The 22,388-nt window shown below is 40.5% G+C and overlaps 1 protein-coding gene across 2 annotated transcripts; it reads left to right on the forward strand.

Moving 5' to 3' along the window:
* On the forward strand, positions 1–12,916 carry prpf38a (pre-mRNA processing factor 38A). Of its 2 annotated transcripts, none has more exons than XM_048540023.2 (10): positions 1–193; positions 1,990–2,149; positions 2,843–2,964; positions 3,568–3,653; positions 6,403–6,508; positions 7,322–7,456; positions 7,885–7,911; positions 7,999–8,096; positions 12,355–12,403; positions 12,492–12,916. In XM_048540023.2, the coding sequence occupies exons 1-10, from the start codon at positions 64–66 to the stop codon at positions 12,587–12,589; spliced, it is 1,011 nt and encodes a 336-aa protein (XP_048395980.1). In that variant the 5' UTR covers positions 1–63; the 3' UTR covers positions 12,590–12,916. The 2 variants fall into 2 exon arrangements, with proteins under 2 accessions (XP_048395980.1, XP_048395981.1); XM_048540024.2 differs by having other exon boundaries at positions 5–193; positions 6,403–6,513; positions 7,344–7,456.
* Positions 12,917–22,388: the final 9,472 nt, after the last annotated feature.

Here is a 22,388-nt window from a genome sequence, read left to right on the forward strand (position 1 = left end):
CCGACTGCGGGAGGCACGCTCTCGTGTAATGACTGAGGAGCTGCCTTGCCTGCTGGGATTGCAATGGCGAATCGGACGGTGAAAGATGCTCATAGCATCCATGGAACCAACCCGCAGTACTTAATCGAGAAAATCATCCGCACCCGCATCTATGAATCCAAGTACTGGAAGGAGGAATGTTTCGGGCTGACAGGTGGGGATTGAGGGCGTGGATCAAACATTGGGCTTTCGGACCTGGTTGGGGCCTGGGCCGCTCACTCCTTGTCCAGACAGTAAACGTTCCAGTGTCTTTGGCTGTTAGCAGCAACTCGGTTCGACGATGGCATTTCATGTTTCGGTCTTCGTTCGAGGTCGCAGATATAACGTTTGTGACTTTTCAGCTTATTTTGCAGTTTTCTTCGAAACTGATCCACAAAACCCACTAACAAAATCAGAAATTGCTGGAAAAACTCAATAGGTCAGGTAACATTCTGTGGAGAGAAGGTGCAGTTATCGTTTCGAGTCCAGTGACCTTTCTTGAGGACTCCATAAAATCCACTACTTGCTCTGTACTTTCACCCTATCCAATCAACCCCCTTCATTAAACTTGTTGTCGCTGGTCTTTTGTTATGGAACCCCTACATTGTGGAAGCAGGCCATTCAGCCATTGAGCCCACACTGACCCTCTGATGAGCATCCCACCCAGACTCAGCACCCTGGAACCCAGCATTTCCCATGGCTAACCGATGTAGCTTGCTCGCCCTTGGATACCAAGGGGTAATTTAGCATGGCCAATCTACCTAACCTGCACATCTTTGGACTGTGGATGGAAACCGGAGCACCTGGAGGAAACCCACGCAGACACGGGGAGAATGTGCAAATGCCACACAGACAATCACCCAAAGCTGGAAACGAATCCAAGTCCCCGGTGCGGGGAGGCAGCAGTGATAACCACTGGCCCACTGTGCTGCCCCAAAATTGAATTCAAATTCCACTGTCAGCCATAGCAGGATTCGAAACCAGCCCCCAGAACATTAGTTGAATTTCTGCATTAATAGTCGAATGATAACACCACTAGGCCATTGCCTCCTCTATTAAAAGTTCCCTTTCCTCAGTTTCATGAACTTTCAAAACTGCTACTGGCCTCCCCCAAAAGAAATTTTACTCCAGATCACCTGTGCTCTCGAATTACCTCATTCCTCTTTTTTTCACTGCGTGCATTAACTCATGCAACTTCATTAAATTACTACTTTCCAAATGTTTGCCTGTTCTGCTTATCCATCTCTGGCTATGCTTCTATTATTGCAAAACAATCTCCATTCATGCTTCAGCATTATTTCAAGACCATGTTATTGTCCACGAAGAAATGTTATCCAGTTTTCTCGCCCACCAAATCTCAGAGTCTTCACTCAAATAATATCCATGATGTGAAAATTGTTACTCCTCGGCTATGATTAAGTAAATGCGAATGGGAACATGGGATTACAGGCTTGCCTAGTTGGATGGTGATAAAGGAGGATCAAAGCTGTGTCAAAGACTGTAGAGAAGAGCAATGGAGAGGAATATTTAGTATTTGTGACAATCACTTAGAATGTTGTTTGTAATTTTGACAAGTGTCATTTTATATTGAGGTGAAAGTAATTAGAGGGATTAATGTGCAGGCTTCTGAGAAAATACGACAATTCAACAGCTGACAGCACAGTTGAGGACTTTGAAAGGAAAGGCGGTTTGGGGATGGGGTAGTAGTTGGCAAAAAATGGAGATTTAAAGAGTTTGCTATTGATGCCACACGTACGTTTTTGCAAAATTCCAGGTCGAGCCAAGCTGTCTCCACTCAGCTACATTTACTCTTGTTCATTTTTGCACTTTCCTTGCTACAATAATACTGATCTGATGTGAAATGTTTCAAAAGTCTTCATTCCGTTTAAATATGAAAACAGATTAATTCAGTTGTAGGTGTTCAATGCTGTAGAAATGTTGTTGTAAATGGATTTCTTTTTCGTTTCTTAGCCGAACTGGTTGTGGATAAAGCTATGGAACTGAAATATATTGGTGGCGTCTATGGTGGGAATATTAAGCCTTCACCATTCCTTTGTCTGACCCTTAAGATGCTTCAAATTCAGCCTGAAAAAGATATTATCGTTGAATTTATAAAGAATGAAGATTTTAAGTACGTATGATTTATATAATCATTTAACTTGTGAACTTATCAATTCCAATGTTCATTGTCCAATTATAGACCAGACTGAGGGCACAGTGTTAAAGTATAAACTATTAGCCTGAGTTCCTGAGATAATGGAAACTGCAGATGCTGGAGAATCCAAGATAACAAAGTGTGGAGCTGGATGAACACAGCAGGCCAAGCAACATCTTAGGAGCACGAAAGCTGACGGTTTTTAAACTTTTTGGCATTTCTGTCTAGAAAATATCCATATTAGGACTCAGAGCAAGACATTCCTGGCTGCGATGCAGTTTTTGGTTGAATCATCTGCCTTAACATAGATGTGAAGAACACAAATTTGAATGAGGAAGCTGTACATGTAAAATTAACTTCTTCAGTGTAACCCTTCGATATGGAAGTGGGATAGTCATGTCCCTTCCTTGATTATATGAGGAAACTGCAGGAAATGAAATTTGTTCCTTCAATATAAGGAAAGGTAAATGAATGGCCGTTTAATATTAGTTACCCGAAGTAATATCAAATTGCCTAAACCTCTGGTGCCTTACTTTTGCAACTTTTGTCAATTTTTTTCTGCGTCCTTTATTAATGCCAAGTTCTTTGGTATCTGCCAATTCAAGATTTTTTAAATGTGGTAATATGTTTGCAAATTAAGGGTTTTTTAAAAATTGCTTTTCATTCCAGGTATGTTAGACTTCTGGGTGCATTGTATATGCGACTAACAGGTTCTGCCATTGATTGTTACAAATATCTGGAACCACTCTATAATGATTATCGGAAAGTGAAGAGACAGAAGAGAGATGGAGGTAAAAGTTACTCCAACCGCGAGTAAAAGTGACACCTAATTGCTTTGCAGAATTGAGGGCCCTATGGATGAAACTTTGAAAGATTCCTTGATTGAAGGAGCTACACTTTGATCACTAATGATGTTTATAGATTTTAACATTTACGATATTGCAATAATTTCCAATCTCTGCTTGCTTGAAGTATTCACACTGAGTAACAAAATTCAGTTTATTTTTAATAATTAAATCTTTGAAATTTATTGCATTATTCTTTACGGGTGTAAGCTAAAACTAGTCCAGAGATCTAGTATTTTGAATCCTACTTGATTCTTTTGTGTTAAACCAATTTATTAGTTAGGCTAAAAATTATTCATCTTAACAAAAGACAGTCAGGTGAAGCATTAGCATATTGTTAGTAGAGGTAAAATAATGAAATTGTCTCAAACACATCTAAATTTAAGTCTAATTCGAGATATTTTAGACCTTAATTTTCTTCCAAGCTGGTTAGTCAGTTCTTAAATGGCACCAGTGAATGCCCACATTTTACTTATGAATAATTTACACATCAAAATGTTTTGATGTATTATTTTGTTTTTGTATTATCATGGTTTTTCTCTCCTCAAGAGTTTGAACTTATTCACGTGGATGAATTTATGGATGAGCTACTCCATGAAGAGCGAGTTTGTGATATTATCTTGCCCAGACTTCAGGTATAGATTATTTGAAAGCGATAAATTGTATGTTCTATACTCCAATTAAATGTATCTTGTATTCAGTTTTGACACCCCTGCACATCATTCTCATTTATTAAACAAGTATGCATGGGCAGCTGTCAGGTGAGACGATCCTGGCTGCCATTCACTATTATCTTCCACCCCACCTCTCCACATGATAGATAACTTGCCAGGTTTCATATTGTAGGCTCATATATAAAGGGTGGCTACCATGACAATGCAGCAGAGGATTTTTGTTGGCCGAATGACCTTAAGGACCAAGACTACAGCACTGACCAGCAGGGGAGTGGGGAGCATCTGGATGCCCGAGAATTGGATATGTTAAATTATCTTGCAGTAAAATGCATTTTATTTTCCTTGTGTGGTTAATGATTTTGTTTTGATGAAGGAATAGTTTGGATTTCTGTAACGTGATACATACCTGATCCCTCAAATTATATTCTTAACTCTTCACATTAAACTTTTGCAGACATTGTGCGCAAGGAGTTTAATCACTACAGTTATTTGATTTCCTATGGTTTAGCCCATGAGTAGTCAAGATGAAGTACAGTCTTTAAATCCCGCAGCATTAGAGCGTAGAAAGGAAACACTGTACAAAGAGGCTGTATTGGGAGGAGGAGTTTCTTGACTGATATTGGTCAGGTTGAGGTGCTGCGGCATTGCTGTTGAGGTGTGAAAAATACCTGGAACCTGGAAGTGATGTTTGTTGAGTGGCTGAGCCTGAGGAGTGATAGATATCTCATTGGGAGGGGATTGTTATAACAAAAATATTAAACCTGAAGGTGTGACATTACCAACGATCGTCGTAGTGAAGAAATCTCTTGAAAAAAATGATATGAATCACTGTGAGGGTACAGACACTACTGAAAGCTAACAGATATTGCTAACATTGGATTTTTAATCTGCAAGGTGACAGGGCATGCTGATTTTTATTGATAAATGCAGTTTGTAGAACTACGAGAGAGTGAAGACATCACATTAGTGAAATAACTTTAATTACTTCCCTAACATTTTATTTAATTCACCTCCAAGCTGCTTATGATTTGCATTCGCAGCTTAGTATCCTGAGCAACTCTACATAAATTTTCACATAGTGAAACAAATCTTCTAAATATTAATCCATCCTCATATCTCCTTGTAAGACCAATTTGGCGCTAGCCTCACTTGTTAGGCTATGACCTCAGTTTGAACCACCACCAATCTTTTCTGTCTAATGACAGAGCAGCCCAATGGTTTGGTAGGACTATGGCAACTTTATATTTGTTACAATAATAGATTGGTAACTTGTCAGCACTCTGAAGGATATATTTTCCAATAGGAAAAGGCACTGACACTTCATCTTTGTATAAAACACCGTCACTTCAGTTCAGAATAGGAAAGTTGTCTGGCACAGGTGAGCAACTTAAATGCATGACTTTGTAGAAGGTAGTTTTTTCACTTGCATTTTACATAAGCTAAGAAGGCATATTGAAGGATGCATTCTTATTATGTATGTACAGTATTCAATTTAATTTTACTTGTATCCAAACCACATGGTGATTGTAAACGAAAAAAACTCCCCATGTTTTAACTGGGTAATCTATGTTGAATAACTACATTTTTGAAGAAAATGCCATCTGGTCATGGGTAATGTAACACATCCCTTGGATAGAGATCTTCCTCCTCAAATAACTGGCTTCTGTGCGTCAATGATGCCGTTAAGAAATTTTAAGATTTTATCCTCTAAAATGAAGTATTAGGCTGACGTGATATGGAAAGAATCTTGGAATTCCCATTGTGTTGCTGTTGTTGTTTGCGATGGTGGAGGTCATGGGGCTGGCAGATGCTATCACCATAACTGTTTTAAGTTGCTACAGTGCATCCATGTAAATATTGCAGGTATGGTGCATACAGTGATAATGAAGAACTTGATGTTGAGTTCAGTAGTTGGGAAGTCAGTCAAAACTGTTTAGTTCTGCAGAGTACCAAGTTTCTTGAGTATAGCAGATGTTTCTTTCATCCAGGGTCTGATGTGAGTATTCCATTATACTCCTTGCATGAACCTTTATAGATAATGGGAAAGCATTGGTGAACTTTGTAATGGTGTCACTTTGCGTGGCCTTTTCTTGTCTGGCACTTGAGTTATATGAATATTCTCTATCATTGTGAACTCAAGCCTGGATGATGCTCAAGTCCTTTAAAGTATCATTGATTGCTTCATTGTCAGAGAAGTTGCTCGTCATGATAAACACAGAAATCAACACCAAATAACCCACTCCCCTATTTGATCCCTTGTCACACTGAACATCATTGATAATTTGGATAAAGAGGCTGCGCTTAGATGGCTGAATTTTGTCCAATCAAATATCTTAAGAGTCTTGCTTTCACTGTTTGGAAAGGGAGCATAACATTGAAGGAGGTCGTCACAGGAATCCACTCCACCCTAGAAAATTGTTAGGTTTATATCTGAAAATCCCATAATCTAGAATTCCACAGATAGAAATATAATGGTAATGGTTTGTAAGGGTACAACACTGGTTGTATATTTTTAAAGTTTTATTTATATGTAAAAACATAACCTTTTGCTAAGTGAAATTGCTGTCTGCAGCATAAAAATAAGATGATAAAATGTTCCTCATGTCCAGTTAACGCGTTCTGAATTTTTCAGCTATAAAGCGTTCATTACCCTTGAACTGTTCATTTTCAGTTATGTAAATTTGCATTAAAATAAGCTATTTTCTTCCAGAAACGCTATGTGTTGGAAGAAGCAGAAATGCTGGATACTCGAGTCAGTGCATTGGAGGAAGATATGGACGACGTAGACACAAGTGAAGATGAAGATGAGGATGAAGATAAGGTTTTATATACCTAATGAGTTTACATTAAATATTGTATAATTGTATTTATTGTTTTAAAAAAAAGTCTACAACCTTTTTTCTAAGTGGAAAATGTTTATTGCCCTATACTTCAAATTTTAAACATTTCTTAGGAATAGGTGATTTGGTCCAAACAAGGCTGAGCCATTCACGTAACTTATAATCAAACTTCAGTCTTCCCGTATGTGTTGGTACTAATAATAATACCTGAAATATAATGTTCGGTCATATTAACAAGTCTAAGAACCACAGATCTGTTATTAATAACCTTGCGTGTATTTCTGTCAGTCCAGATTTTATTAAAAATAAGCCTGATCCATATAAGTATTTCTAAACTTCAGAACTATCTTGATACTTTCATAATTTAAGGTTACATTTATTTTATTTTAATAAAAAAAATGCTGAAATGATGTTTTGAGATAAAACCTTTTAAGTGTTCAATATACTTAAGGCGGTATTTTACTTTGTATAAAGCTTTTTAAGCAGTTTTTTAATGGCTTCTCCCTGTCATTTGTTTAATGCCTTAACCCTATCTCCCCCCATCTCTTATCTTCTACGTTGCCAATCATAAATACTTCTGGAGTTTCTATTTGGTAGTGTGTATAGCTCAGGTAGTCTAAGTGACTTTGGTTTTAAAGCACTTTTTCTTGTATTAGTTGTACAACCATATTATTCATCTGGTTGCAGAGATAGAGTTAATTTTGTGTTAGATTAGCTCTCTGTATGTACTTAGTAAAGGATAACAGAAAAATTGTGTTACAGTCAATTTCTGTTCTTTATTTTCTGTACATTGTATGTTAATAATCTCAAGGGTGACAGAGTTCCATCACCAGAGCCTCCACGACGTGGCTACCGTGATCTTGATCGGCCTCGAAGATCACCATCTCCACGATATCGAAGAAGTCGAAGCAAAACACCAAGACGGTAAGAAAACTGCTACAGCCTTAAATTTCTAATGTATAAAATAAAGTACAATGTGGAAATTCACAACACATCATCAGCATATGAAAAGAAATATAGATTAGCATAACATGTGGAAATAGATCTGATATGTTTTTATGTCAGATATGCAGCATTTTAAATTTTTTAGTCTTTATTTTCCACAAGTGAAATAATTTGTGACAGTAATTCATTATGCAACTGGAAAATTATAGTAAATCTATTCTTTTAAATTGATTTTTTTAGGGTTTATTGGCACTGCGTTAATTCATACAGGTGTGACAATAACTCGAAAGTTTAAGAAAAGAGATGAAACTTTGACTATAATTACGCTTCATGTAAAAATTACTTCTTTTGATCATGCTAAAGAAAATATTCTAAGGTCATCACATTCTTAATTTTGTAATTTACAGACGAAGCAGGTCCCCCAAGCGAAGAAGGTATGATGTTTTGCATTTTCTTGGCATTTTTAGCAATTGAATATCCATTGTTTTAATTTTACATTTGGCGTCTCTGTTTTACTGAAGTCCATCACCGCGTCGTGAAAGACATCGTAGCAAAAGTCCTAGACGTCATCGTAGTCGTTCTAGAGATCGTCGTCACAGATCAAGATCCAAATCTCCAGGTATGATTGTATTTTTAAACTTAAATTTGACTGGTTACTATTTTTACTTTTAAAGACCGGAAGCTTGTATGTAATTTTTATGTTTGATGACCATACTTGCAATGAAGCCTGTGAGAGAACTTGATCTCTTGTGCTGTCCTTTCTGAACTATGATGACCGATGACTGTGATTGACTGACTGACATTTTATATTGGAATTGAGGTCATAGCCTAACAAGTGAGGCTAGCGCCAAATTGGTCTTACAAGGAGATATGAGGATGGATTAATATTTAGAAGATTTGTTTCACTATGTGAAAATTTATGTAGAGTTGCTCAGGATACTAAGCTGCGAATGCAAATCATAAGCAGCTTGGAGGTGAATTAAATAAAATGTTAGGGAAGTAATTAAAGTTATTTCACTAATGTGATGTCTTCACTCTCTCGTAGTTCTACAAACTGCATTTATCAATAAAAATCAGCATGCCCTGTCACCTTGCAGATTAAAAATCCAATGTTAGCAATATCTGTTAGCTTTCAGTAGTGTCTGTACCCTCACAGTGATTCATATCATTTTTTTCAAGAGATTTCTTCACTACGACGATCGTTGGTAATGTCACACCTTCAGGTTTAATATTTTTGTTATAACAATCCCCTCCCAATGAGATATCTATCACTCCTCAGGCTCAGCCACTCAACAAACATCACTTCCAGGTTCCAGGTATTTTTCACACCTCAACAGCAATGCCGCAGCACCTCAACCTGACCAATATCAGTCAAGAAACTCCTCCTCCCAATACAGCCTCTTTGCTCCAAATTTGATACAAACTGTATATTTTTAGCTGATAATAAGAATATTTTCTCTGAATTAAAGGAGAATCATCTTGGGAGACTGCAAATTGTGACTGAAAATTTCACCTTGTGAGAGGAATTTAAATGCTGACAGTGCCTGTAGTTAGCAATAAATTTGATATCTATGAATTATGGAAATCAAATGACATTTGTAATTATATTGCAACCAGCACGATATTATCAGTATGTTTTACCTTTTAAAATATCTCCAGTGCCAAACAGGAGCATTATCGAATAAGATTTTATTTTGAGACTCAGTGGTTAGTACTGCTGCCTCATAGCAGCAGGCACCTGGGTTCGATTCCAGCTTCAGGCAACCTTGTGGAATTTGCATGTTCTCCCTGTATCTGTGTGGGTTCCTTCCACAGTTCAAAGATATGCAGGTTAGGTGGATTGGCCATGGTAAATTGCCCATACTGTCCAAGCTGTGTGGGTTAAATGCAGGGTTACAGGGTTAGTGTAGGGGGTGTTGCATCTGGGTGGCGTGCTCTTCAGAGGCTTGGTGTGGACTTGATGGGCTGAATGGCTTGCTCACCCTGTAGGGATTCAGTGAGTCACAAAGGGGCAGATGATCAAAGGCTTGATCAAAAGGATGGACTGGATTTGAGGAGTCTATTCAACAAGGAATGGCACGCAACATTGTCATTTTATCAAGGCTTCCTGCCACCTGTTGTGTTGTGGCAAGGTTAGGTTATTGGCCATGTCTGTGCATGTGCGGCAGCCGTATTGGTTTTGGTATAATCACTCTGAATTTCAGAACGCAAGCTCAGATTGACTGGGAGTCAGAGATGGTTACCAAACAGGGATGATGGGTGAACAAAACCTATTGCATGTTAGGACACAGGCAGGAGTGTGCTTAGCTCAAGTTTACAGAGCATAGAAGATGGAAAGTCTGCCAGCAATTCATTCGAGTAAGCAGGCCTGGGGGCACAAAAGGCATAGGTGAGGGGTCCATTCATAAGATAAGGGATTGGAGATTTAGACAATATTATCAATGGTGTGAACCTTTGATCTTTTATTCATAAATTGTGTGCCTGATGCTACATCTCTTACCTACACTTGAAGAAGGACTGAGGCTCAGAAAGATTGTGTTTTCAAGTAAACCAGTTGGACTATAACCTGGTGTCATGTGATTTCTGATTTTGTCCACCCCAGACCAACACCACATCATAGGAATTACTTGTTTCTGGAGCTGCTCATTTCAACTACATCATCATCAAGTACTTCTGAGGTCTTTGCTAATGAAATCCAAAATTTGATTAGGACAGCTTCTCACTAAAAAGATTTAAAGTAAAAGTTAACCAGCGCTGTGAGAGTGAGTTAAATTAATGGATACAAAAGTGAAGAAATAATGAATGGACAATCTAAAGGGGAAAATATACCAATCTCACTGCATGCTTAAACGGTCAAAGAGGGAAAGAAAAATTGCCACATCAAGGGAATCCAAACTTGAATTACAAACTTTTCGGAGTCCAAGAAACAAAATTGAGGTTCGAGATTCAATGATTAAATAGAAAGCTATGCATCAGTGAGAGTGACTTGATATGACATAAGTCGTAAAAGTTTTATTTGCTCATTTTTAATTATTTTTAAGAGAAATTAGTTTACTATGGAAGAGCAGCTTAATATTTTCATTTGTACTGTCTGCATAGTATGTCCCAGGTGCTTTGTGTCTCTGTGATGACCACCTGCATTAAATACCTCAAAATTATTTGCACTTGAGTTTAAAGTTTTGCAGCTGATATACATATGGTAGCATGCTGTTTACATTACAGGCCAGCAATAACAGAGCATGAGTTCCTATCTTGGCAGTTTTGAAGGACTGAATTATGGCATCATACAGTACAGTAGATACCCTTTGGCCCATTAAGCCTGTACTGCCAAAACTGTGCTAAATCAATGCTAGTCCCACTTTCCAGCATTTGTTCCATGGCTTTCAGTGTTATGACATTTCAAGTGTTCATCCTTTTAAAGGTTGTGAAGTTTCCCATCTTAACTATCCTCCCAGTTGGTGAATTCTAGATTCCCACCACCCTCTGGATGAAATTATTTTTCCTGAAATTTTCCTCTTTCTAAACCTCCTGGATTTCAGCTTAAAATGATGTCCCCTTGTTATTGACCCTTTAGCGAAGGCAAACAGCTGCTTTCTATCCACACTGTCCATGCCCCTCAATATTATAAACTTCAAAGAATCTCTTCTCAGCTTTGTAGGTAACAGCCTGAGCTTATCCACTGTTCCTTCTTAGCTAAACTGCTCCATCCCAGCCAACATGCTGGTAAATCTTTTCTGGACCTCCTTCAGTGCAATCACACTATATCGTGCAGGGGCTTATAAATCTAAATCATCTATGGCTGATAAAGGCAAATATTCCATAAGCCATCCTAACCACTCATTAACTTATCCTGACTCCTCCAGGGATCTGTAGACATGCACCCCAAGATCTCTCTCTTCCTCTGAGCTTCCTACTGCCTTGCCATTCATTGAGTACTCCCTTGTTTTGTTACATTTTCCTAAGTGTATCACCTCACACTATTCAGAGTTGAATGTCATCTGCCACTGATTTGCCCATCTGATCAGCCTGTTTATTTCCTCTGATAATCTAAGACCCCATTCCTCACTGTCAACCCTCAGTCAATCTTTATATCATCTGCAAACCTAGTTATCATTCCCCACATTTTCTTCTATATTGTTTGTATATATCACGAATAGCAAGTATCCCACAACTGATCGCTGTATTATGCCTCTGACGGTGGATTCCAGTCATACAAACAGCCTTCTAACACCACCCTCTGTCTCCTACCACCAAGCCAATTTTAGATCCAACTTGCCAAGTTACCCCAGATTTCCTGTGTTTTTGCTTTCTTTATCAGTCTCCCATGTGGGACCTTTGCTGAAATCCATATAAACTACATCAACTACTCAACCCTCATCTTCACATCAACTTACAAAAAATTTACGAAAAATTCAAATCAGAGTTTTCACATGACCACCCTCTGACAAAGCCATGGTGACTATTCTTGATCAAGCCTTGCCCCTCTGAGTGAAGATTAATTCTCTGCTTTAGAATTTTCTCTCATTGCTTCACTGCCAATAATGTGAGTCTCACTGGTCTGAATGTACAAGCTAGTAGAGATAGAAATGACTACAAAGCTGGCGATGGTTGATTATAAAAGTAGTACATTAATATTTTTTGTGTGAAGGCATTGGCTGCCTTGATCTTGTATGGTTTATACATTACTCCAGTGGTGCACCAATGTGGTTGATTCTTACCTGCACTCTGAAGTGAACTTGGGGATGTGTCTTGCTATTGTAGGTTACTTTCCATCTTACAAGGAGGAAAAATGCGTTTCTGTGCTAGGAATGACAGAGAGGCTGTTTGCTTTTTAATGTATGTTTGTATGACTCATACTTCCTGCATTTTTCAAACAGGTCATCACAGAAGCCACAGACACAGAAGTCATTCTAAATCACCTGAGAGGTATTATTAGTGTCATATGATTTTATTATTGATTTCTATAGAATGTATGAGTGCTTTGCTTCTAATAACTTCTACACTGTACATTTAGATCAAAGAAGAGTCACAAGAAAAGTCGAAGAGGAAATGAGTGAAGTTCCATATAACCACAGCAACACATTTCCAGTGCATCTCAAGAACTGTTTGTAGATATAACTGAACTTTCTTTGCTTCATGTTTATAATTTTTTGTACTTTTTTCATTTGTTCTGATTTTGAGATGCTATTTGTGATAATTCCATGTAACACATGAATTGCATTGTTAAGCTGTTCTACAGTTTTTGGGATTGGGTAGAAGATTAACATTTCTGCATTTATTTTGTGAACAGGAAGAATATTATTGAGTGCTTTCTGAAGTAACTTTACAGTTTTTAAGTGATTTTAGGTGATGTTTTGGTTGTAAAATATAAAGCAAGTTCATTGTTTCTTTAGTATATACGGTAAACTTGATTATTAAAAGCAATGGTTATACAAAGGCTCACTTGAGATGTGCTATATTCTAAATTCATGTCTATAAATGTTAAATGTCAATGTTCAGACAGTTTCAAGAACAAATACTGTGGAAAACTTTGAGGCCATAAATATACTGTGTACTAAAACATATTTGCAGTTGTGAGGACTAGTTGACCAATCACAATATGCTTGTTTCTCATTAGCAAAGTATAGATTCCGAAAACAAAGAAAACCTTTTATTTCTGTCTCAGCATATCAGAAGAAAAATTGTAACTTAACAAACTAACCAAAACTTTTTATCTCTGTATGCATGTTAAACCTGTTCAGATGGCCCCCTTTATATATAGAACAATGAGTGTTGAAGCCAGCAAATAAGTGATCATTTAAAATTTGAGACGGTTTTGTTCATTTTAAAGTCACGCGGACAAGATGGGGAGGGGAATATGTGTCTGGTGGAGGGGTCTTGCTGGACATGGTGGAAATGGTGTCTGATGATCTCTGGATGTGGATGGTTGGTAACGAGAAGGGGTGAGGGCAGAAGTGTGGGAGATGTGTCAGACGTGGTGGTGAGCCCTGTTGACAATGTAGCTGGGGAATCCTTGGTTGAGAAAGAAGGTGGACATTTCAGAGGCTTCCTTGACGAAGTTGGCCTCATTTGAAAATATGCAGTGGAGGTGGAGGAATTGAGAGAATGGGATGGAGTCTTCAAAGGAAGTGGGGTGTGAGGATGTCTCGCCCAGGTAGCGGTGGGAGTCACTGGGTTAGTAGTGGATATTAGTGGCCAGTCTATCCTCAGAAATGTCGAAGGGAATGGAGGAGTCAGAGATAGACCAGGTGAAAGTGAGGGCAGGGTGGAAATTGGAGGCGAAATTGATGAAGTTTCCAGTTCCAGACAAGAAGAGGAAGCAGCACCGATGATATCATTGATGTATTGGAGAAAGAGTTGTGGGTGAGGGGGCGGAATAGAACTGGAACAAGGAATGTTCCACATACCCCATGAAGAGACAGACATAACTCGGCCCCATGGAGGTACACATGGCCACCCCTCCTTAGCAGAAGAAAATGAGAGAAGTTAAAAGGGATAACACAGTGTGGAGCTGGCCGAACATAGCAGGCCAGGCAGCAGCAGAGGAGCAGGAGAGCTAATATTTCAGAAATGGAGAGGGGGTCTGAAATAAATAGAGAGAGGAGGTGTGGGGCTCAGGAACGTAGGTGGGGTGGTGATCGGTGAGTGCAGGTAGGCAGTGGTGGGAATTGATTAGTGGAGGGGAGGAGCAGATAGGCGGGAGAGAAGACGGACAGGTCAGGAAGGCAGGGATGAAAGGAAGGGTTAGTCATGGGATGAAGCCAGGGATGGGCAGATTTTGAAGCTAGTAAAGTCCACATTGAGACCATTGGATTGTAGGCTCCCAAGGCAGATATGAGGTGTTGTTCCTCCATTTGCCAGGTGGCATCGTTGTGACACTGGATGAGGCCCAGGATGGACATGTCCTGGAAGTGGGAGGGGGAGTTGTAATGGTTTGTGACTGGAAGGTGCTGTCGTTTGTTGCAAACTGAGTGCAGGTGCTCTACAAAGCGGTCCCTGAGCTTGGTCTCACTGGTGTAGTGGAGACCACATTGGTTTGTGGCAAACAACAACACGTGGGGCATGAGCAGGCTGAAACAATGCGTCTGCCCAGACAGTCCTGTTTGTGGATTTTTGGGAGGCAGTAGAAACAAGATGTGGGGAGTTGGGGAACTATCAGCTTGGAAGTGGAGTGTGGAGATCACTGGATGAAAGTAAATTAGTTACCAAAGTGGATACAATGACCTGCTGTGTCCTTGTCGGGTCATGGTCCAGGGGAAGATAGGAGGAGGTATCCGAGAGTTAGTACTCAGCCTCTGCAATGTAGAGGTCAGTGTGCCAGACTACAACAGTACCACCCTTATTGGCAAGCTTAATGACGAAGTGCAGGGAGTGCAGTCAGTATGGAGGGAGATAGGTTGGATTTGGTGCGAGGGGCAGCAAAATTGGGTGACTAAAATCACGTTGACAGTTCTCAATGACCAGATTGAGTGCAGGTAAAAGGCTGGAAGGAGGGGCCTAGGTGGAGGGACAGTGTTGGAACTGGGCGATGGGATCTGTGGGACAGGAAGAGGACTCTTGCCCAAAGCTATGACCAAAGTGATTTTACAGTTCACATCGACAAAACGTTTTGATTATTGCACATTAATGCTGTGATACTGTCAAATTACCAACAAAAAGTTTAATTTGTGGAAATGAACAAAAAATTCTGGAAAGCACTCAGATCAAAATTGCTGAAATTGAGCATGGAGGAGAAGATGGCAGAAGAAGAGTTTGATGTCATGTCGTGCCCGAAATTCGTTGAGGTGAGGATGCAGAGGAATAAAGCCAAGACCTTTGCTGAGTACGGAGCATTCAGCATGGGAATGAGAAACAGAGGATGAGAAACCTTGTGGCAGAAACAGGGTGGCAGAAACAAAGGATGAGAAACAGTATTTCAGAATCAGAGAATGGGTAGCAGAAGATGAGATACAGAGGCTGAGAAAGGCAAAGGACCGGAGGGTGACAAATGGTGAGGCAGTAACAGAGAAAGAGAAAGGTAGTGGCAGAAAGAGGGAATGAGAAACACGGGATGAGAAACAGAGTGGCAGAACCAGAAGATGAGACACTATATGAGAAACAGGATAAAAGCCGGTCAATGACAGAGTGGCCGAAACAGAGGATGAGAAAGGATGATAAATGGTTTAGAAAGAAGAGAGAATGAGAACGAGGGGCAGAAAGAGAGTATGAGAAACCGAGGACGAGTAACAGATGAGCAGAAACAAATGATGACAAACAGAGTGACAGAAACAGAGATTGTGATGCAGGGGTTGAGACAGAAAATGAGAATTGCAGGAGGAGAAAGATGGAGAGAAACAGAAGGTGAGAAATAGAGTGGCAGAAGCATGAGAATGAGAAGCACTATCAGTAAAACGTGATGAGAAACAGGGTAAGAAACAATGGTAGAAAGAGGGTGACAAAAATGGAGGAGAAGAAACAGGCGATGAGAAACAGCATGAAAAGCAGAGGTTCAGAAACAGGATGGCTGAAACAGAATGAGAAACAATGTGTCACAAACAGATTTTGTGATGCAGAGGATGAGAGAGTGGCAGAAACAGGATGAGAAAGACAGAATGAGAAACTGAAAGATTAGAAAGACAATGACAGGAACAGGGGATGAGAAACAGTGTGGCAGAAACCGAATGAGAAACGGGATTAGAAACAGAGGATGAGGCAGAGAGGGTGAGGAATAAAGTGGCAGAAGCAGAGAACGACAAACAGTTTTGCAGCAACAGAGGATGTCGGAGGATGAGTAAGTCCAACCAACTCCAATCTAATCATGGAAAACTCCAAGGCATTTTACACGTATATGAGGAATAAGACAGTGACCAGAGAAAGGGTAGGGTCGATCAAGGATTGTAAAGGGAACTTGTGCACAGAGCCTATAGAGATAGGAAAAGTCCTTAATGAATACTTTTCTTCGATATTTACAACTGAGAAGGGCCTAGTTGCAGAGGAGGGCAGTGTAAAACAAGCTAGTAGGCTAGAGGAGGTCGATGTTAGTAAGGAAGAATTACTAGGAATTTTGAGGAACTTGAAGACAGATAAGCCCCCTGGGCCTAATGGGATTTATCCAAGGATTCTATGGGAAGTGAGAGAAGAGATCACAGGGCCTTTGGCGATGATCTCTTCATCCTCACTGTCCATGGGCATGGTGCCGGAGAGAGGCAAATGTCATTCCCGTGTTCAAAAAAAGGGAATAGGGATAACCCTGGAAATTACAGGCCGGTTAGATTTACATCAGTGGTGGGCAAATTATTGGAAAGAGCTCTGAGAGATAGGATTTATGATCACTATGATAGGCACAGTTTGATTTGTGATAGCATGGATTTGTGAGGAATAGATCATGCCCCACAAGTCTTATTGCATTCTTTGAAGAGGTGACCAAACACATGGATGAAGGTAGAGCAGTCAGTGTGGTATACATGGATTTAAGTAAGGTGTTTGATAAAGTTCCCCATGGTAGCCTCCTGCAGAAAGTAAGGAGGCATGGGATAGGGGGAGATGTGGCACATTAGATTCAGAATTGGCTGACCCTTAGAAGACAAGAGTGGTAGTGAACGGAAAATATTCAACATGGTGCTCAGTTATGAGCGGTGTACCACAAGGATCTGTCCTGGGTCCTCTTCTGTTTGAGATTTTTGTAAATAATTTGGATGAAGGAGTGGATGGGTGGATTAGCAAGTTCGTGGACGATACGAAGATGGTTCACATTGTGGACAGTGTGGACGGCTGTTCTAGGTTACAAAGGGACATTGATAGGATACAGAGCTGGGCTGAGAAGTGGCAGATGGAATTTAACCCTGAAAAGTGTGAGATGATTCATTTTGGAAGGACAAACTTGAAAGCAGAATACAGGGTTAAGGGAAAGATTCTTGGCAGTGCGGAGGAGCAGAGGGATCTTGGGGTTCATGTCCACAGTTCCCTGAAAGTCCTAAGATGCTTGGCCTGCTATGTTCATCCAGCTCCACACTTTGTTGACCCAGATGGATAGAGTTGTTAAGAAGGCGTATGGTGTGTTAGCTTTCATTAATAGAGGGATTGAGTTCAAGAGCTGTGAAGTTATGCTCCAGCTATACAAAAGCTTGGCTTGGCTGCATCTGGAGTATTGTGTCCAATTCTGGTTGCCTCATTACAGGAAAGATGTAGAAGCGTCGGAAAAGGTGTAGAGGAGATTTACCAGGATGTTGCCTGGAATGGAGGGAAGGTCTTACAAGGAAAGATTGAGAGAGCTAGGCTTTTCCCTTCAGAGCAATGAAGGATGAGAGGTGACTTGATAGATGTGTACAGAATGATCGAAGGTATAGATAGAGTGGACAGCCAGAGAACTTTTCCTCGGGTGGAGATAGCTATAATGAGGGGACATAGTTTTAAAGTGAGTGGCGGTAGATATAGGGGAGACATCAGAGGTGGGTTCTTTACTCAGAGAGAGGTAGGGGCTTGGAATGCATTGCCAGAGATGGCAGTGGATTCGGCCTCATTAGGCGCATTTAAGCAGCAATTAGATGATAGTATAGGGTAGGGATGTTAGACCTTAGGTTTAGGGTAAAAGTTCGGCACAACATCGTGGGCCGAAGGACCTGTACTGTGCTGTACTCTTCTATGTTCTAAACAGTGTGTCCAGAGACATAGAATGGGAAACCTTGTGGCAGAAACAGGGTGGCAGAAACAGAGGATGGGTATCAGGGGATGAGATACAGAGGATAAGAAGCAAAGAACTTGGAAGACAGTGACAGGAACAAAGGATGAGAAATAATGTGGCAGAAACACAGAATGAGAAACAGGCTGTTAGAATCAGGGTGGCAGAAACAGATGATGATAAACAGAGGACAAGAAATGGAGAATGATGAACAGTGTGGCAGAAACAGAAATTTAGAACAAAAGCATCACAAACAGAGGCTAGGAAACAGGGCATGAATAATACATTAGCAGAAACAGAGAATAAGTAACAGTTTATCAGAAACAGAGGATTTAAAACCATGTTGCAGAAACGTAGAACAGAAAGCAGAGAATGAGACACAGTGGATGAGAAACATAGTGGAAGAAACAGAGAATGTGAATCAAAGGATGAGTAAAAGATTAGCAGAACAAATGATGACAAGCAGAGTGGCAAAAACATAATGAGAAACAGTGTTGCAGGAACAAAAAATCAGAAACAGGATGAGAAGCAGAGGATGAGATGCAGGGAGAAACAATGCAAGATGAGAAACAGACAATGTGAAACGGAGGATGTGAAACAGGCAGAAACAGGATGAGGAACCATGCATATGAAACAAAGGATTAGAAATAGATGATGAAAAACTGAGGATGGGGAACAGAGGATGGGAAACAGAAAATGAGAAGCTATTAGACCTGTTGGTAGGAGAGCATTTTGGCTGTAGCGATCATAACTCTGTTACTTTTACAATAGTCATGGAAAAATATAGGTACATACAGCAGGGTAAGGTTTATAACTGGGGGCAGGGTAATTACAATTCTGTTAGGCAAGAACTGGGTAACATAAAATGGGAACAGATGCTGTCAGGGAAGAGCACTATTGAAATATGGAGATTGTTTAAGGAATGCATTCTGCGTGTGCTTGATATGTTTGTCCCTAGCAGGCAGGGAAGATGTGGTCAAGTGAGGGAGCCTTGGTTCTCAAGAGAGGTCAAATCACTGGTTAGGAGGACAAAGGATGCTTATATAAGTTTAAGGAAACAAGGAACTGAAAAGGTTCTAGAGGGATACAAGTTATCGAGGAAGGAGCTATCAAACTCTGTTTCAGAGCTCCTGTGTTTCTGCCTCCATCGTTCTCATCATCTGTTTCTTATGACCTCTTTCTGACCTTCTGTTTCTCATCCTCTGTTTCTGGCCGCTGATTCGCATTCTTTATTTCTCATCATCTGTTGCTGCCCCTTTGATTCCTTACCCTATTTCTGCATCTTAGTTTCTCATCCTCTGACCCTGATCATCTGTTTCTGCTGCCCTGTTTTGCACCCTCAGCTTCTGGCCCTCTGTTTCACATCCTCTGTTTCTGCCCCTCTGTTTTTCATTCTCTGTTTCAATTGATCTGATTCTGTCCCTCTGTTTCTCATCCTGTGTTTCTGCATCTACCATTCTCATCATCTGGTCCTGCCACTATGTTTCTCATCCTCAGTTTCTGCACCTCAGTTTCTCATTCTTTGCTTCTAATTATCTGTTCTTCCCCCCTATTTATCATGCTGTGTTTCTACCTCTCAATTTCTCATCTGTATCTACCCCTCTGTTTCTCATCTTCAGTATCAGCCCTCTGTTTCTCATTGTTTGTTTCTCATCATTGTTCCTGCCTGTCTGTTTATCATTCACTGTTTGTGCCCCACTGTTTCCCATCCTCTGTTTCTGCCCCTCTGTTTACCATCCTCTGTTTCTGCCCCTCTGTTTCTCACCCTCAGTTTCTGCCCATGTTTCTCATCCTCTGTTTCTGCCCCTCTGTTTCTCACCCTCAGGTTCTGGACCTTTGTTTCTAATCATTTGTTTTGGCCCCTCTGCTTATCATCCTATGTTTCTGCCCCTCTTTTACTCATTCTCTGTTTCTGCCCCTCTGTTTCTCATCCTATGTTTCTGCCCCTACTATTCGCATAAACTGTTTCTCATCATCTCCTACTGCCACTCTGTTTCTCATTTTGTGTTTCTGCCCCTCTGTTTCTCATCATCTACTTCTGCCCCTCTGTTTGGCTTCCTTTATTTCTGTTCATCTGTTTCTGCTCCTCTGTTTATCATTTTCTGTTTCTTCCCCTCTGTTTCTCATCATCTATTTCTGACTGTTTCATTCTCTTGCTCAGTTTCTCATCATCTGTTTCTTCTCCTTTGCTTCTCATCATCTGCTTCTGCCCTTCTGTTTCTCATGCTCTGTTTCTGCCTCTTTTATTCTCACCCACTGTTTCCCATAATCTGTTTCAGCCCCTTTATTTCTCATCCGCTGTTGCTCATTATCAGTTTCTGCTCCTCTGTTTCTCATCCTCTGTTCCTTTCTCTCATTCTCATCCTCTGTTTCTGCCTCCCTGTTTCCCATCCTCTGTTTCTGCCTCCCTGTTTCTCATCCTCTGCTTCTAACCCTCCATTTCTCACTCTCTGTTTCTTTCTCTGACATTCTCATCCTCTATTTCTGCCCCTTTGTTTTTCATCCTCTGTTTCTCATTCTCTGTTTCTGGCCACTGATTTGCAGCCTCTATTTCTCATCATGTGTTGCTGGCCCTTTGATTCCCATGCTCTGTTTCTGCTCCTCAGTTTCTCATCCACAGTTGCTGGCCCTTTGTTTCTCATTGTCTGTTGCTCATCCTCTGTTTCTCATCAACTCTTTCTGCCCCTCTGATTCTCACACTCTCTTCCTTCTCCTCTGTATCTCATAATGTATTTCTCATCATCTGTTGATGCCCCTCTGCTTCTCATCCTCTGTTTCCACTTGTCCATTTCTCATTGTTTTTTACTCCCTCATTCTCATCCTCTGCTTCTCATCATCAGTTTCTGCCCCTCTGTTTCTCACACTCTGTTCCTTCACCTCTGTATCTTATCCTGTATTTCTTATCATTTGTTTCTGCACCTGTGTTTCTCACACTTGGTTTCTGATGATCTTTCTGCTCTTCAGTTTCTCATCCACAGTTTCTGGCCTTTTGTATCTCATTGTTTCTCATCATGTTTTGGCCCCTCCTTATCATCCACTGCTCTGCCCCTCTGTTTCTCATCACCTGTTTCTGCCTCTCTGTTACTCATCCTCTGTTTCTCATCAAATATTTCTGCCCTTCTGTTTCTGCACCTCTGTATCCCATCTGTATTTATTATCATCTCTTGCTGTCCTTATGTATCTCATCCTCAATTTCTGACCCTACATTTCTCGTTCTCTGTTTCATTCTCATCCCGTGTTTCTGACCCTCTGTTTCTCATCCTCTGTTTCTGGCCTTTGATTTGCATCCTCTATTTCTCATCATCTGTCGCTGTCCCTTTGATTTCCATCCTTGGTTTCTGCCTCTCAGTTTTTCAGCCTCTGTTTCTTATTATCTGTTTCTGCTCCTCAGATTCTCATCCACAGTTTCTGGTCCATTGTATCTCATTGTCTCTCATCATCAGTTTTGGCCCCTCTGCTTATCATTCTCTGTTCTGCCCCTGTTTCTCATTTTTTGTTTCTGCCCCTCTTTCTCATTCTCTGTTTCAATTGATCTGTCTCTGCCCCGATGTTTCGCATACCGTGACTCTGCCTCACCATTCTCATCAGCTGTTTCTCATCATTTGCTATTGACGTTCTGTATCTCATCCGCAGTTCTGCCCTTCAGTTTCTCATCGTCGGTTTATGCCCCTCTGTTTCTGCCCCTCTGTTTCTGATCCTCTGTTTCCACCCCTCTGTTTCACATCTTCTGTTACTGGCTCTCTGTTTGTCATCCTTTGTTTATTTCCATCTATTTCTGCTCTTTTGTTTCTCATCCTCTGTTTCTTCCCCTATGTTTCTTATCATCTGTTTATGCCCCTTTGTTTCTGTGGATCTGTTTCTCATTCTCGGTATTTCATCCATCATTTCTAATCCTCAGTTCCTGCCCCGCTATTTCTACCTATCTGTTTCTCATTCTCTGTTTCTAATCCTCTGTATCTCATCATCTTTTTCTCATCCTCTTCTTCTAATCCTCTGTTTCTGTCCCTCTGTTTCTCATCCTCACTTTCTGCCCCTCCACTTCTCATCCTCTGTTTTTATCCCTCTGTTTCTCTTTGTTTCTCTTCAGCTGTTTCTGCTCTTCTGTTTCTCATTCTCTGTTTCTGTCTCATTCAAGTGCATTGTTTCTCACCATTTGTTTCCGCCCCTTGTTTCTCACCCTCTGTTACTCATCCTTTTTTTTCCATTCTCTGTTTCTGCCCAGCTCTCTCAAATCCCCTGTTTCGCACCCATTGT

The sequence above is a fragment of the Stegostoma tigrinum genome, chromosome 8, assembly GCF_030684315.1.
Source record: "Stegostoma tigrinum isolate sSteTig4 chromosome 8, sSteTig4.hap1, whole genome shotgun sequence".
NCBI lineage: Eukaryota > Metazoa > Chordata > Chondrichthyes > Orectolobiformes > Stegostomatidae > Stegostoma > Stegostoma tigrinum.

Bases quoted from the DNA above. Each gene is read 5' to 3' on its own strand.
- prpf38a (XM_048540023.2), top strand. From the start codon at position 64: ATGGCGAATCGGACGGTGAAAGATGCTCATAGCATCCATGGAACCAAC. The intron at 194-1,989 runs GTGGGGATTGAG...TTCGTTTCTTAG, and splicing joins GGAATGTTTCGGGCTGACAG to CCGAACTGGTTGTGGATAAA. The intron at 6,509-7,321 runs ATAAGGTTTTAT...TATTTTCTGTAC, and splicing joins AGATGAAGATGAGGATGAAG to ATTGTATGTTAATAATCTCA.